General features: G+C 45.6%; 1 protein-coding gene across 1 annotated transcript in view; it reads left to right on the top strand.

Moving 5' to 3' along the window:
* The first annotated feature begins 429 nt into the window (after positions 1-429).
* Positions 430-16,059, top strand: part of SLC1A4 (solute carrier family 1 member 4) — a 34,002-nt gene continuing 18,372 nt past the window's right edge. Inside the window, exons 1-3 of the mRNA XM_018921095.3 lie at positions 430-1,023; positions 10,193-10,235; positions 11,341-11,403. Of these exons, the coding sequence (XP_018776640.1) occupies positions 500-1,023; positions 10,193-10,235; positions 11,341-11,403 (630 nt within the window). The 5' untranslated portion in view covers positions 430-499. The remainder of the gene's footprint in view (positions 1,024-10,192; positions 10,236-11,340; positions 11,404-16,059) is intronic.

Below are 16,059 nucleotides of genomic sequence, written 5' to 3' on the forward strand. Positions count from 1 at the left end.
CGATTGAGGGTACTGAGGAGACACGATTGAGGGTACACGTGTGAATTATGGGGACACTACGGCGGTGTGTACGAACAATAGGGATACTGAAGGGGACAATGGAGGGACAAGTGTGACCCACAGGGACACAAAGGGGGACGGGAAGGTGAGGACGCTGAGGGGATACTTGTTAGCTCTGTGACACCGATGGTGTTATGTGTAAACTGTGGGGAGACACGCGTGATCTGTGGGACACTGCGGGGACACTGACGGGCCCTTGAGCCCCGGCAGGGGCCTCACGCCGGCCGGGCGTGGGGGAGAGCGCCGGCGCTGAGCCACGATGGCGCCGAGCCAACACGGGCCGGGCAGGGAGGGCCGGGCCGGGGGCTGCGCGTTCCCTCCCCTGGGCGGGGCCGGCGCCGCTCCCGGGCCTGGACGGGGCGGGACCGCCGCTCGCTCCCAGTCCCTGCCTGGAGCGCCGCACGATAGCGGCACACGCGGAGCCGCTCTTCGGCGCAGCATGGAGGCGGCGGCGGCGGGTGAGGGCAAGGCGGGCCACGGCCGGAACGGCCATGCCGAGGGCCCGGCGGCGGAGGAGCGGCGGGGCGGCGGGGCCCGGCTGCGGGGCTGCCGCGGGTTCCTGCGGCGCAACGCGCTGGTATTGCTGACGGTGTCGGGGGTGGTGGCCGGCGTGGCGCTGGGGACCGCCGTGCGCGGCGCGGCGCTGGGCCCGGCACAGGTCTCCTACCTGGCCTTCCCCGGGGAGCTGCTGCTGCGGATGCTGCGCATGGTGATCCTGCCGCTCGTGGTCTGCAGCCTGGTGTCGGGCGCCGCCAGCTTGGACACCCGCTCGCTCGGACGCCTGGGTGGCATCGCGGTCGCCTATTTCCTGGGCACCACGCTGCTCGCCTCCGGCCTCGCCGTCGCCCTCGGCTTCATCATTCGCCCCGGCTCCGGTGCTTCCGCGCTCAACACCCAGCTGGGGCTGCCGGGCGCGCTACCCAAGAGCAAGGAGACTGTGGATTCCTTCCTCGACCTCATCAGGTGAGGCCGCCCCTCTCCCCTCCTTCCCCCGCCCTCCCATCGCTGGAGGATGATGACAGACCCGGCAGTGTTGCACGCTGCAGCCGGGGAGCCCTCCTCCTCCTTCTCAGCCTCCTTCATCTTCTTGTCCTTCTGCATCTTCTCATCTTTCTGCACCTTCCCCTCATTTTTCTCCTTCTCCTTAACCTCCTTCTTTACCTCCTTCATTTTACCATCCTCTTCATCCTAATCCTGGTTTCTCCAGAAACACGGCTCTCTGCCCAAGTACCCGCAGCCCGGTCAGGTCTAGGGCTTGGTGCTCTGCTTCTCCCTGCTTTCTTTTTAATTTTGCCTGGGTGGCCGCAAGGATGAGTCGAGGCTTGCTCAGAGTTCTGGGTGCCTAGGCCCGTGTTTGGTTCTGCCTGGAGGGAGAGCGGCTCCTGGGTGCTGGCTGCAGAGCAGGCTTTCCCTGGCACCTTCCCCTGCCCTGCTGCCTGTTGTTGCCTGTCTCCTGCAGGCAGGGCAGGGCTGGGCAGCTCTTCTCATCCCTCACACACACTTTTTTCTTTAATTCTTCAACACTTTACCCAGTCTCCTCACCCAAATGCCTACCTGCCTCTTAGAGTGCCCTCCCATAGATGTGCGCATGGAAATGCAGCTCTGTAATTCCATGGAGGACATACCCTAAACATAGTCCAGTGTAAGGATGTTCTGTAGGTTCATGAGCTTCCCTTTTTACCTCTGCATCTTTCAAAGACAAGACTTGCATTCCCCAACTCTATCTGGAAACAAGGCTTCCACTTCTAATCAGATGATAGTGTTTTAGTGTATCGTTACTCCTCCTTGCAAAGTTGCAAACTTCATCTTTTTTGTTTTTCTCAAAGCCCGTGTCTTGTTGAGATCTGTCTGGCTTTTTAAATAAGATAGGAGCACACAGACAAATGAGGCAGGCATCCAGATGGTGCTTTGAGTATTGGGCTTCCAGCTGCATTTCCTTGTGCTTTGCACCCAGGTACAAACACGAGAATAAGGGAGGTGACCTGTGTGTGTCACGCCAAAGTGGCTGGAAAGTTAAGCTTAGTGGATATCCTGGTAATTACAAGACGGAGTGGTTTTTTTTTTAATTATTTGCTTTGCTTTTATGAGTCCATTTTTTCAGCTGAGATATGTTTTTGCTCTGTCTGGATAAGTGGATGTCTCAATAAAGATAAAAAGATTTTCTAAAAAAAAAAAAAAAAAATCCCCAAACCCAGAACTGTATTTACAAATTCAGGTTAATGTCCTTTTCTCCCCCTGAGACAAGTATGTTCCCTTTGGATAGAGAGTAAGTCTAGTTTGTTCCATTGGCAGCCATGTACTCAGTGTCCTCAGCTCACCTCTCCCTCTCTTAAGAACTAAGAATTAAGGACCTTTCTTAAGGACCAGCAGTTCCTGACAGCATGTTAAGAAGGAATAGCAGGACATTGGGGGTAGGTATTCTGACTGTGGTGGTGATTTGTCAATGAATGGAGGGGAGGGAGGTGAAGGAAAATTGCCAAAAAAAAAGAGGAGTAGGCACACCTGGGGGAATTGGGAAGATGCCTGTAGTGGTGGCTGCCCCAGTGCATCCTAATGTGGCTGCTGTACCTGGTGTTACATCCGTGTGTCACCTGGCAGCATGGAGTATGATGGAGTTGAGAAACAGGCCAGGGATGTTCCAGTGAGCTTCAGGCTGTGGGTAATATCTAAAGTTCAGAGGAGACAGCTGTTTCTTGTTCAGCTCTGTAAATGCAGGTGTAGAGTTCATCTTCAAAGGAGTTTTGATGCTGATGGGATTGAGTCCCTAATTCCAAAGTAGAGCTCGTAATGATGAGACTTAGGTAAAGCATGGTGGGTTGCAGAGGAATTTCCTTCTTGGAGATGAGGGGACAGTAACTTTCCCTCAGTGCATGTATGGGGACTGTGAATAGAGCTTTTTCTTGGAACCCCAGGGAAGGGCTGTCAAAGCCACACTCTTGGGGTGTCATGTTGTTACAGCAGTGACAGTGAAATCCACTCCAGAAAAGTTGTGTTTGGACACAGCCATCACTGAAACTTTCAGTCTTAGCACAAATCCCTGACAGACTGAGGGATGGAGAGAGTAAGTGATTTTCAGGAAATGAGATATCTCTCTCTGCTGTGTAATGTTGTTCTTTTAACTGTTCTTGAAAACCTGGGTGTTGTGGTTTGAGTACTGAACTTGGTCCCTGCTGTGATGAAACTGAGTAAACTCATTTTGAGATAACAAAACCTTGATTCTATAGGGCCTGGAGGTCAAAATGATTGCTTTTTGTGTGGGTGGGTCTTGCAGCATCCTCTTTGCTTTTCCTTTTATCTCATTTGGTCATGAAACTTTCTGTTAGATGCAAGAAAACTCTGTTTTCAGTGTGGCACAAGACTGTTCTTCAAGGCTTCACTGCTGCTTGGTTTCAGAGGAGAGGTAAAAATGAGTTGCAAATGGGTAAACTGAGTCCCCCATCAGCACTGAAAACCAATGTAAAACATGATCCAAGGAAGAAACAGCAAAGAGGAAATCACAGCTGTGTGTCACTATTTGGTTCTGCAAATCACTTCTGCCTTTGGGAAGTCTTTAACGTAATGATGTTGCTTTTTGTTGTTGCAGTGATGTCTGGAGGCCAGCTTAGTTCTTGGTTTTCCTTTTCCAAGTCTAAAGCTTCCCCACAAACATGCATCTAGGCATGGAGAAATGACCTCTGGAAAAAAGATTTATCTTGGGCTTTGGTATCAAATGAGAGATGACTCACTGGTGAACTCAAAGGCTGTGTCTGTTTTGTTTTGTCCATTGACCATAACCCCCAGGTCTGATTTGTCTGGCTGGAGGTGTTGGAGCACCCTCCTGGTTTCCCTTCTGGCAAGTGCTAGAGGCATGCAAGCCTTGAGCCTGTCTAGTCAGGGCTTAGGCACACTGTCCTCTGCCCCAGGACATGGGGTGGGGCAGCAGAGCTGTCATAAGGTGCTCTTGCACCCCGAAGCGGGAATGCTGTTGGCTCATCTCAGGTCTGTCATGTGGGCAGCTCCTTGGAGCTTCCTAAAGTTGAGCATGGCCGAAGGCAGTGATCTTGGGAGGGGATCCAACAAGAGTTCACAGCTACTTCCTCAGGGCTGATGGCTTTATAAAAGGCACCCAGAAAGTGGGGTGTTCCCTGAACTCGAGGCAGGATCTTAGAATTCCTTAAGTCTGTCAGCAAAAGATGAGGGGAGTGAAGGGAAATTTTAGAATTTCTGGGGTTTTCCCTTACTCATTCATTTGGTGGAGAAGATAAAGCAGTAGAGAATAAAGAGAACTTGTGAGCTTGAGTGTGAAGTGGTTGGCAGCTGTAGGAAGGGGCTGGCTGGGATGTGGTAGGCTCTGGGGCTCAGCCCCCACCTGAGAAGGTGACACTGTGGAGAGCCAGCTTGGCTGTGCTTGTGCTCTGCATGTAACCTGGGAGAGGGAGTCCCAAGGATGGGACTCCAACCACCTGCTCACACAGTGCACCTGCAGCTTGTTGGAAAGCAGTTAAAACAGCAGGATCAAGTGTTTTGCAAGAATCTATTGATCTGTTAACACTTTAGATGGGCAATTGTCACGACTGAATGTTTCAATAAGGTCAGAGTTTTGTTATAGCTCTGATTTGTATTTGCTGATTCAACAAAATTGAACAGTTTCACAGGAACCTATTGATCCTGTCAAAATTTCCATCAGTGGGTGATTGTGGTGTTTCATTTCAGTGAGGTCAAAGTTTTGCTGTCATTTTATACAAAGGACTTAAGTAGAGAATCTCACTCATCAAAAAAAGAACATTTCAACAGAGTATTTTACAATTTTTTTTTGTGGAAAAAAGGATCTGAAACAGGCTTTCTTTGCCCAGTTTTGGGATGAAAACATGTTTTGCAATTGTGAAATTGGCTTTGGAGAAGCAAATTCTGTTTTTAATCCAACCCTAGCTGTAAGAATCTGGGAAGGGAAGGAGGTAATCCCTTTTTTTAATAAGGAAGAGTGCACAGAGGTCCACATGTCTGCCCCAAGCAGTAAAGTCAGGGTTTCCCAGTTTGCCAGGCAAGTCTGCAAAAGCTGTTTAAATTTTATTGCTTCTCAGTGCCCTTTCTGTCTCTCTGCCAGATGTTACCAGCTGAGCTGCCAAAGGGAGCACCCACAGCAAGCTCATGCCTTTGCTCCAAGTGTCTTCAGAGCTGTAGGGAAGGCAGACATGAGCACAGGGGGAAGCATCAGTTGTGTTTTGCTGGCTGGGCTGCAGAGCAGGTGGCCAGAGTGGCAGTGACCCTCTCCTAGGCACCAGTTGCTCCAGTAGCACTTGTTCCTTAGAGCCTTGGTCTTCCCAGTGAGTCACCCAAAACCAGCAGCCATGAAGGCCATCTCTGAAATCTCAATGTGGGAAGACAGTAAAATGTGACTGTTAGAGGAGGAGGGGGAGATGCCGCCTTTGAATTCATAAACAGAATAAAAAGTGTCCAGGCAATGGCTGCAGTTACAGCAGGAGACAGGCTGACCTCTGGGTTTGAAGCTGATGGCTAGTTCTTAAAGTGAGGATAACAGTCCCACTTTGCTTGTGTCACTTTCTGAGTCTGGAATGAATTCTGTAGGAAGAACTCTGTGTTTTCATTCATGTGCCTGCACACTCTGGCAGGGTTTTTTTAGTAAGCCTCTTTCTGCTCCTTTAATTTGTTGCCTTTTACAAGTGAGCCCCCCCAGTTATGTTTTATTTTGCAAGCATCAAAAATACAGACTCTACCATTACGATAAAAATATCTGCTATAAGTAAACACATTTTCAAGTTTCTCTGTGTTAAAACAAATGCACGCACTCATGAATATGAGTATGAACAGGGCATACGTTGTGCATCCATGTATCAAAAAGCAGATGAAGAAAATTACTGTGTGATATTAAATGAAAATCTTGGGACAGAAAAAAACCAGAGTACTGGAGGAATTTGAACTGGGCTCTGGCATTTTGCCACAGATGGCAATAAAGTTGCTGCGAGTGTACTTGTCCTATTGGAAAAAAACCCTGAAAACTGGAGATAACCAATACAGAATATTTTTTTGTAGACTTCCTCAAAAAAGTATGTATTTCAAAAGCAAGTTTTTTGGTTCAGAAGTGGGACCTTTTTGTAAGAAGCAATGTGAGAGGAATGCATAGTATTTTAGGGTTTCATTCCATTTGCCTGGATTTCCCTTCACGCTTTTGCTGCCAGAGCAAAGTTGTTTGCAGAGCTCTAGCAAACGAATAATTTAGAAACAGTTGTTAGTAATAATCCCTTACACATACAATGGAGGAGTTCCTGTGTAATCCTCATCCCGCTGGTGGAAAGATGCAGGCCTGTAAAGAAGAGAGCAATTTGACCATAATATCAGAATGGAGAAGGAGGAGAGTTATAGCCCCCCTTTTCTCCATTTGCCAGCTCCAGGTTCCCTTAGTTGTTTGGGATTCCCAAGAGTGGATGTTGCAGCTAAACTGAGATTACTATTACAACAGAAATACAGTGGGATCTTTTTGGGGAGTAATGGTACATTTTTGACTGGTAGGAGCAGCTTTTCACAGGAGGAAAGGTGCATTTATCCAGCTGTGAATAGGGAGATGGTGTGATGAGCACAGTATTCAAGCAGGAAATACACACTTAACACCTGCCCTCAGTGTTGGGGCTTTCTTGTTCCTCTTTTAGGAGGATCTGAGAATAGTGCTTTCGCATCCTGTGTGTTGTGCATGGAGGTTTCCTGGCTCAGCCCAGCTGTTGTTTCAGCCCTAGGACACAGCTGTCCCTCTTGGCAGCTGTCAGATGGATTTCTGATATGGCTTTTTTTGGGGCTGTCTGGACAACTTTTAGCAGGCAGAGAGAGGCTTTCCTGCCTGGTGCTTGGTGAGGGGAGTAAAGCCTCTCTGTGCCACCTACCTCACTTTTATGGCACAAAGGAGTTGGGGTCTGTGCATGTGTGGAGTGAGGTGCCGGCAGCAGTGGGGCACGTGGGGTACAGGCAGCACATCTGTCCTCCTGCCAAGGTGGTGTGTTATTGGCCTGTCTTGTTTGTGCCACGTGCAGCAAGTTTTGTCTCCCTGCATTTGGGGCCAAGGCTGTCTGATCCCACACTGCTGTGCTGGGCTCCTTATCACCCAGACCAGAGTTTGGCCAGTGCCGTATTCTTGAGATAATCCACATCTGCTTCAGAAAGACGACCGTGTTCTCTGGCACAGGGCATGGGGATGGGGCCATCAGAAACAGTCAACAATCCAGCCATACAACCAGGGTGATTTTCCCAAACTCCACGTTCATATTTGCTACAGGCTTTCAAAGCACAAAAACCTTCTAAACCTTTGGTTCTCACAGAAAAAACAACTGGCAGAAACCCAAATTTCATTTGCATGCCCAATTACCCAGTTCATCAGCTTTCCTGTTTGTTGGTTCACCCTCACAGGAGGGATGTCCACACTTCCCCATGCAGCTCCTCTGCTCACAGGGACAGAGCTGTGTCTGCTTCTGTGATGGGTGAGCTTCACCTTACCTGGTGTTAGGAGCAAACTGCAGGCACAAGTCCATGATGGGCCCAGGCAAGTCACGAGCCAGCTTTTATCTCTCCCCTAAGCACGCAGCATCTTGCCCCGTTTTTCAGGCACTGCAATGGGGTTCTTGCACATCCAAAGGTAAGAACTTGTGATTTGACCCACCTGTAATTAAAGTTTAATTTAGTTCACATACTGACTGATCTCAGGTGAGCAATAAGTATAGTCTGTGCAGACCTCATGCCTCTAAGATAAGCCATTTATTTGTAGATTGCTTTTTATGAGCCAACACATTTTGTTCTAAAGCTTTGGGATTTGAAACAGAAGAGCTGTTTTGCTGTTTTTATTTTATTTGGTTTTGGTATTTTGCAGTCAGGTATACTTAGAAGTTGGATTGAACAGAACATAAAACTCCTTATGAGCTGCTTAAGATCAAAATTTTTTACTTGATGAATTGTCAAGTCCTGCAACTGTTGCTGGAGGAATAAAGCAGAGCGTCCTCTCTAGGTTATTTTTTATAGCACTGTTCACACTTGAAGTAAGAACCTGCCCCTTGCCTTGCTGTAACAGGGCTGCTGGCATCACTTAACTGTGTGCTTTAAGTATATGCTTGGAGATAAGTTAATGTTTAGTTACTGAGGCCCATGCGTGACATACTGTGCAAATTATGGAGGGTTTGGTTTCCTGGCCACATTTAAACATTGGAGAACCACGTTGTTTAGGCTTTAGTATTGCTTCCTTTGGTTTTGTTTTCATCAGGATGGAAAAGCTGATTTAAAGAAAAAAAAAGAATTGATTTCTGGTAGGTTTTCAGTCCTTTTTTATCTCTCCGCTTCTTCAAAGTCCTGTCAGTTCTTTTTTTAAGAAAAATAATCATCCTGCTATGAAAAGCTGAAAAGAAATATCTTTCTTTTCCCAACAGCATGAGCCCATTTGTATATGTGATATTTTACTCCTGATAAAAGCAAGTTTGCTTTTACTTTACTCAAGGTTTTTATCCACCAGAGAGTTCCAGCTGTGCAAGAACTGATGCATGTTAGCTGTTCCATTGATCTTATTTGGCCAATTCTTGAGTGTCTTTGCTGAGTGAGAGCTTGCTCTCCAGCTTTCAGGCAGACAGCTGTATTGTCAGCTTATGAGGAGAAAAAGTTACGGTTTCTTTCATGCTTGGTGGAATGTAGACTCCAGAAGACAAATTATTCTTGCAGCAACCCTCCTAATACACTTGTAGTGCATCAGAGAGAGAGAGAGGCTGAGGTATTTCACAGCAGACCGGTGTTTGATGAAGTTCCATGTCCTTTACAGTTGCTGTCAAGGCTGTGGGAAAACTCCCTGTGTGGCAGGAGAACAGAGCCATGCAACCAAAAAGCCCAAAGTCCTTATCTGGGCCACATTTTAATCTCCCTATTGCTTTCAAAGATTTGACTCTGCTGCTCCTTTTCTTGCTCTAGTTTGGATTTGCACATTCCATGCCATTCGTGGAATGACCACAGCCTGGTTTAATGTTTGCCTGGGTAACTGTGGCAAAAATGGGGGGAAATTAGCAGGGCACAGCCTGGAGGGAACTGCAGCTTCCTCAAAGCAGCACAAAGAGCAGAGGTTGGGGAGCAGCTATCCGAATGGTTTTTACCACAATTAACTGGCTCTGGGTAAGGTCTTCTTTCTGTTTCCTTACCGTAAGAGTTCTTGTGCCTCTTTGATGCCTTTTACTGGCAGTATTTTCAGCTGATACCCATCATGTTCCTGCCCTCGCCACCTGTGGTGCTGCCATGACCCCAGAGATCACCTTTTATTCCTGTTTTCCTTTCTGACGCAGAAAACCAAGAGCTGTCATTTGGCTAGGGGAACACGTGCTCTTTGCCCATAAGGTGAGAAAGGAATTAGAGCATTAAAACCAACTATAAGATACCACAAGAAGCTTGCCCTCCTTGGTCCAGTTCATGATTTTAATTTCCTGTATGCTGATACATACTGGATGGTCAGAAAGAATGTACATTACTTTGCTTGCTGTCCTCTCTGCACTAACCTGATGCTAGATTGGCATTTCTGTGTGAAGGCACTACTGGATTCAGATGTTCCATAGGAGTTGCCTGTGCTTTCCATCTATGTTGTCTAAGTCATTGCAGAGAAGTCTGGCCTGTGATTTTGTACTGCTCTGCCTTGGTGATCAGGGAAGCTGGCCTTGCTGTGTTGAAGGTCAAGCCATTCGTGTAAGTGGATTTTGCTGATTGGATTGTCCTTTATGTTGATGCTGTGAGTGAAGTGTAATCACATGAGCAATGTTAAAAACCTGCCTGACACTGGAGGCCATAAGCTGGTGCTGCAGGTGGTGTGGCTGAACCAGTTTCTGTAGCCACTGGGCAATGGGTATGTAAAGCCAGCATTTCGTGTGATTGCCTCTGGTGGCCCTGCCCAAAAGGTGAGGTGTGGCAGCAAGCATCTGTCATCTCTTTCATGTGAGCCAAGGCAGATGTCATCCACACCTCTGGACATGTAGCAAGCTCCGTGCTGCCAGAGAATCTTCCGTGCTATACACTTCACCATGCCAGTGTACTTGCCTTTGAAAAAGGCATTCTGTTTGAGAGTAAGATATATGGGTGCATTAATTTAGAAGTTCTTCATGACATATTTCATTTTCTTGTTTGTCTTTTACAGAAACCTGTTCCCTGCGAATCTTGTTGCTGCAGCTTTTGAAACGGTAAGATCTGTGTGGACTTTGGACATGAGCTACAGTGCATAGGCTCTTTTATTGGAAGAGGACTATAAAGATGGTGTAGAAAATACCAGAAGTTAATTTACTTTCAGAAGAAAGGGTTTTTAAAAGCACATGATATAGTCAGACATACAACTTCCATGGCAAATTATTTGAAAAATATTCCCCAAACAAAAGCATATTCAAAGCCCATCTTTTGTACCTTCACCAAAAATATTCTCTAAACTTTGGGTGCCATGCCAGGCAGCAGTGGCAATCCTGTGCCAGGCTGCTGACCATGTTGGAGGAACTAGGTGGGAATCCTTTCGCTATGTAGGTTAGAGCTGGGCTCAGAACAGACAAGGCTGAAGACCTTTAGGCTCCCAGGTGTGTAAGCATTACCTGTTGCCTGATGGTTTTATTCAGTAGTTTCCATTGTATCCCTTGCTGGATTAATTACTTAGCTTGGTTTCCCTTCCAACAGAGACAGTGTGGTGGGATGATAACTGGCACCAGAACACAGTGTGGTTTAAACTGATGGATAGGAGCTGTAGGGCTCCAAAAAGATTTTGATTTAGTTGTCAATGCTAACTTTATATGTCAGGATAGAGAGTGTTGAGAATATTGTCATAGGGCAGAGTGATTCTTTATGATACAGGAGCAAAATAATAGCTTTTGCCTTCATGGTGGGTTTGCTTTTGTATCAAAACCAGGGGCAAACTCTTAAAATCAAGTTCCGTGTTGCATGAATATATAATACAGTACAAGTCAATATTCCTTGAGTAAAAGCACAAGCAGTACAAAAATAACACCATGAAAAGGATATTTTGTGATGCCTCTAGTGTCAGGGTTGTGTGTGTTCAGGGATGAAATAAAGCAGTCCTCTTTTCCTCTGTGCTGCTGTTGTCACAGGGAATTGACAAGGACAGAGGCTTTTCCTTCCCTCCTTTTATATTGAAAGAAAACAAGCCCAAAGAAGTGCCCTGCTTTTGTGAAGTGTCTAGTTTGTTTATCAAAGTAAATTGTTGCCCTAGTTTTTAGATGTTTTGCTGACAATTTTAATGCCTGCCTCACCATTTTTGTTTTGTTGTGTTTTATTTCTTACCTGCAGTATGCGACAGACTATCAGATGGTGCTCAGGAACACAACCTCTGGAAATATCACATGGGAAAAGGTGAGGTCATTTCTTAGGTTCATAAACAAATTGTTTTCAGTAGTATTTGACTACTTCACAGCCTTTAATCCCTTCCAGCAGTCTTGAGAAGGAAACAAGTACTTTTATTTGCCTGGAACTGAGATGCACACAAGCTGAATGAGTACCCACAGCCACAACAGAAAGCTGTGGTTGAGAGGAGAGTTGATCTCAACTGATGTGACCCTTGACACTTTTTCTAGAAACCTGGTCTCACTTGATCTAAATTTTAGTCAGTCTACCTAATGTTTCCAAATAACTGTCTGTAGACTTGGAACTAAATAGCAATCAGGCTGGCTGAGTATGTCCCTTAAACCTTACTCTTAAGAGTTTGGAGAGAATGAGGTTTTATCCCTCTACCCAAGGCTCTTTTTAAAAAAAGAAATTTGTTGGGTTGAGAATTTTTTCTCATTGCTGAAATTTTGTTTGAAGCAGTGATAAGTGGTCTGAAGGAGTAAAAATTACAGACAGAACATTACAAATAGGCTACTGTTGCAATGGTGTCAAAAAGGGAACTGGTGTGTAGGTGTAGACAAAGTAGAGAGTGGTATCTTCCATATGTAGATGGTAGGACTTCCAGAGGGGCTCTGTATTCCACTAAGTGTCATTTCTCCTGCAGACAGGGCTATCAAACATGTTTATTATTGGCCAGAGCCAACATGTTGCAAGCCCAGCAGTAATTACTGTTGTCTTACAAGCAGCATGCTGTGAAACAGACCCGGGGTCCCAGCCTGCAAGGTGTCACCTTGCTCCAAATAAAGTGTCTCATGTGCTACCATGGGATTTTTGGGAGACTGGTCTGAGAAATTACTTTCAAGGTGATTTTCTCTTCCTTAGGCTCTTTCTGGCTGTCTGAACTCAGTATCAGCTGTTGGATAAATATGTTTTTAATATTATTTGAATTCCCCTAGGGCAAGAGACTTGTAATGTTTGCATTTGTCGTGGAAGGGCTCAGCTGGGGTTTGCCCACCAGTTTGTGAAACCATCAAGGAAAAAGCAGTTTATGCTCACCCACAGGGACTCTGGAGCCTATCCCTGAGCACAGGAAGCACTGACTACATTACCTTCTCCTCCTCATTCTCCCTGTGTGTGAGCAGGTGATACAGAACAGTGTTTGTGAACTCTGCTTCCAGCCCTGACCTGAACTTTCACCAGCCCTGGAGACAGGGTGACAGGTGACTGGGATGACGCATGAACCGAGCAGGGGCAGAGCTGTGCCTTGCCTGAGAGCCTGGCACTCCAGGGTGAGCAGCTCCACTGGGGAGGGAGGCAGCTCCCCCTGCCCGTGCCTGCTGGATGGCATTAGCCCGGATCCGCTGTCACCCCGTGTGACATGGATGTGACACGGATGCAGCGGTCACTGCGGAATCCCAAAAGAGCACTTTCCCTGTGTGCCCTTGTGTCCTCAGGCAGGGCATGCCCCTGCAGCTTCGAGCTGCTGAAACATGCTCGGTATGAGATTTGTGTGTTTGTTTCAGAGTGCTGAGTTATTTGACATTTAAGCAAGAGTAAGTGAAATGGGAGTAAGTCTTTTATTTATCTTCACTGTCAGGTTTGATATGGGCTCCGTAGCAACCAAGCATGGATTAAGGCTAACCATATCCACTGAAAACGGTGCTGTCTGTCAAGTACTTTTTAAATGCTTCTTCAACACCATCACTTTTCCTTAAGAGATAAGAATGCATCTTTTGGCCCTTTAAAATGCAACGTTATTTTTTTCATTTTTCCTCTTTTTCCTGCTTATCAGTCTCCTGTTTGATGTAACATCAGAAAAAATATTCTGAATATGCCACTGGTGTCTGTTTTTGCTAACAGTTGTGATGATGTAAAGGTTATTTCTGCTATTACTTTTCCAAAACCTTTTTTAAGTTGTTGGAGCAAAACCAGGTTGAGCTTCTGTAAATCCAGAAAACGCCCTGCTATCTCCAGGGAACAACAGACCAAATAAAAAGAGAGCATCATCTCAGTTTTGTTAGCTCAGTTTTAGTACTGGTCTGACCTTAGTATTTATGCATAGATGAGGATTAAGTTTGGAAAGAAGAGTATGATTTTTGGATATTATCGTGACAGAAGTTTGGTTCCAGAGGAATAAGATCATATTCCTATCTGCTTTTTTCTTTCATCAGCAGAATATTTAAATGAAGAGGAGAAATATTTTCCTTCAACTTTCCACATGAATAGTGTAGAGCAAAAATTTCCATTGATTATAACCTCCCCCCCACTGGTTACTAGGCTCTGTCTTCTCTCACGGATGAAGTGAATAGTGGGACATGTACTTGTTTGCTCAGCCATGTCCTTGTTTGTTTCACATGCTCACCTCATGTTTACCCTGCTTTTATGGCTACATCCTCTCTGTCTCATTGGCAGCAAGACTTCCTGGGGCACAAACTATCTCACTTTACCATCTGCAGCATAGGGAGCCTGGGGGGGCTCAATTCCTCTTTGGACAGGAGTAAAAATACACAAACCAGTGGTTGCTCTTCTTCCTCACATCACATGGCTGCATTTTCTTTTCAGCCACCTACTACTGGGACTGTTCAATGTCAGCAGTTGTTTCCTTGATAAGCATTTTGTTTCAAGAGCTAAAAAACAATGGGATCTTCAGAGCGATTCAAGGACCAGAAGAGCTCCATGAATCTTCCTAAGAGAATGCATAATTTCAGGCAAACAATAACATGTCCCATAGTTTGTCCAGGAACAAAGTTCTCATTAAAGCTGTTTTTGTTTGGTGTCCACAATGCTGCTTGGTTTGGCTGCCCCTTTGGGGTGATGCACTCTTGTGTGAGAGTACAAAAAGGCTGTTCAGCATCTGCCAGTTTTAGAGGCTGGGACTGTGAGGATCTTCCGCTGAAGATTTTCTGCTGGACTCATTCCATATGGTGTCGCAATGAGGTATAATTCCCTGAATGCTGAGGATCGTGCCCTGGATTTGCAGGGAGAAATTTCTTGCAATAAGTTACTACTCTAGGCAAGTGGTGCATCTTCTGCCTACATCTGCAGTGTTGGGAGGTGAAGGTGAGTGTTGTGTGTTGTAAAGAAATCAGTGAGAGACAAGGGGAGAGCAAGGCCTGAAAGTGGGATCAGGATGGCAGCAGATAGAGAGAGAGATGGCTCACAAGCTTTTGGCAGTGGCACACACAGTCATGTTCTGGTCACCAAGAGGTCAGGGGGTCCCCAGATCACAAAATCTAGGCTTGAAGTGCTGGTGAGGGTGAGCACTTGGAGATCAGCAGCAGCTACCACGGTGCTGGAAGCAAGGTGGACAGAGACCTGTCCAAGGGTGAAAGAAGACCGTGTACTGTCATTCTGGAAAGTACAGAGTTTCTCTCTGAGCAACATCCAGGTCAGAATGCTGGGCTCTTCAAGCACTGGAACACTAAATTTCTGTGTCATGGCAAAGTTTTATACGTTTTTTTTTTCAGAATGGGAACCAAAACAAGAGAGTATTCACTGTTTTTAGGGCTTTTTTGAGGAATGGTTTGGGCTCATTATGGTAAAATTCTGTTCCAGCTGAACTTTTCATGTTACCCCTGTATCAAACAAAGCCAGTATAAAATGATATATATTATAAAATAAATCCCATGTACACAGATGGTTTGTTTAATTAATAAGAGGGGATCATTTGTTTTGTCTTTACTTTTCTAGCCACAGAAGAGTTTAGAGCTTTCAGTCAGAAAAAACACAATATAGCCAAAACTATCCAGACAGAAAAGTGTTCGTGTGTGTGACAGCATGTGTCCTCAGACATCTCTGGAGATACACTGCACCTCATGTTTAATATCTGTCTATGTTCTCAGTTCTCTCAGTCAGGAATCAAATAAATAGTGGCAGCTTAACCCTGAACAAGCAACTACCATAAAAATTGCAGATTCCATATATATTTTTTTTACCTAGTGAATAAAAAACCCAGCACCTTCACTGTTTGTAAACATTTCTCTTAACAGCAGTTTAATCTTCCTGCTTTTGTGTATAATTTACATTTTACCCTTTCCCTGCAGGACTGACTTTCTACCTGCCATTGAGAGACAGTCCAGTTCAGCAGTGTACTTCCAGAAAAAAACATCAATCTTAAGCAGGCTGGTTTTATCAGATTTAGGAGATCAGTATCCTGAGTTCTTTAGTTGATACTAATTTCAAACTTTTAGCTCAGAATGTATTTTTCTTTCCTAGTGTTGAGCTAGTGTCCACTTAAACTAGCCAAAAGGCCAAAACTTGTACACAAACTTCATCTGTTAGAGAAATTCTTCCAAATAAAAAAATGATTTGACATGTTTGTACTGCCAAGTTGGAGAGAAAAAAACTGAGTTGGTCAAAACAATTATATTTTTATGTAGCCACAAGAGTACTCATTCAGTTCCACGGTACTTCATTGCCAAAGAGAGCTCTGGCTCTCTTTGAGAAGCAAACCGTGAAGGACTAACCAGAGCAGACCTGTGGGTAGACTAGTTTTTGTCAATAGGTGGATCCTATTTTTATTCTTGGGCAGTGACAGATTTCTGAGAAGGGGAACAGGTATCTCTCCTCTGTTCTCTGTCTCCCACAGCTGACATGGACAGGTGAAGGAGTAGGTCGCCACAGTTTGCTGCCTTTCTCTGCCTTTCCCCCCTCCTTCTGCTTCATAACATTTGTTGTTTTCTC

The sequence above is a fragment of the Serinus canaria genome, chromosome 3 (assembly GCF_022539315.1).
Source record: "Serinus canaria isolate serCan28SL12 chromosome 3, serCan2020, whole genome shotgun sequence".
Lineage (NCBI taxonomy): Eukaryota > Metazoa > Chordata > Aves > Passeriformes > Fringillidae > Serinus > Serinus canaria.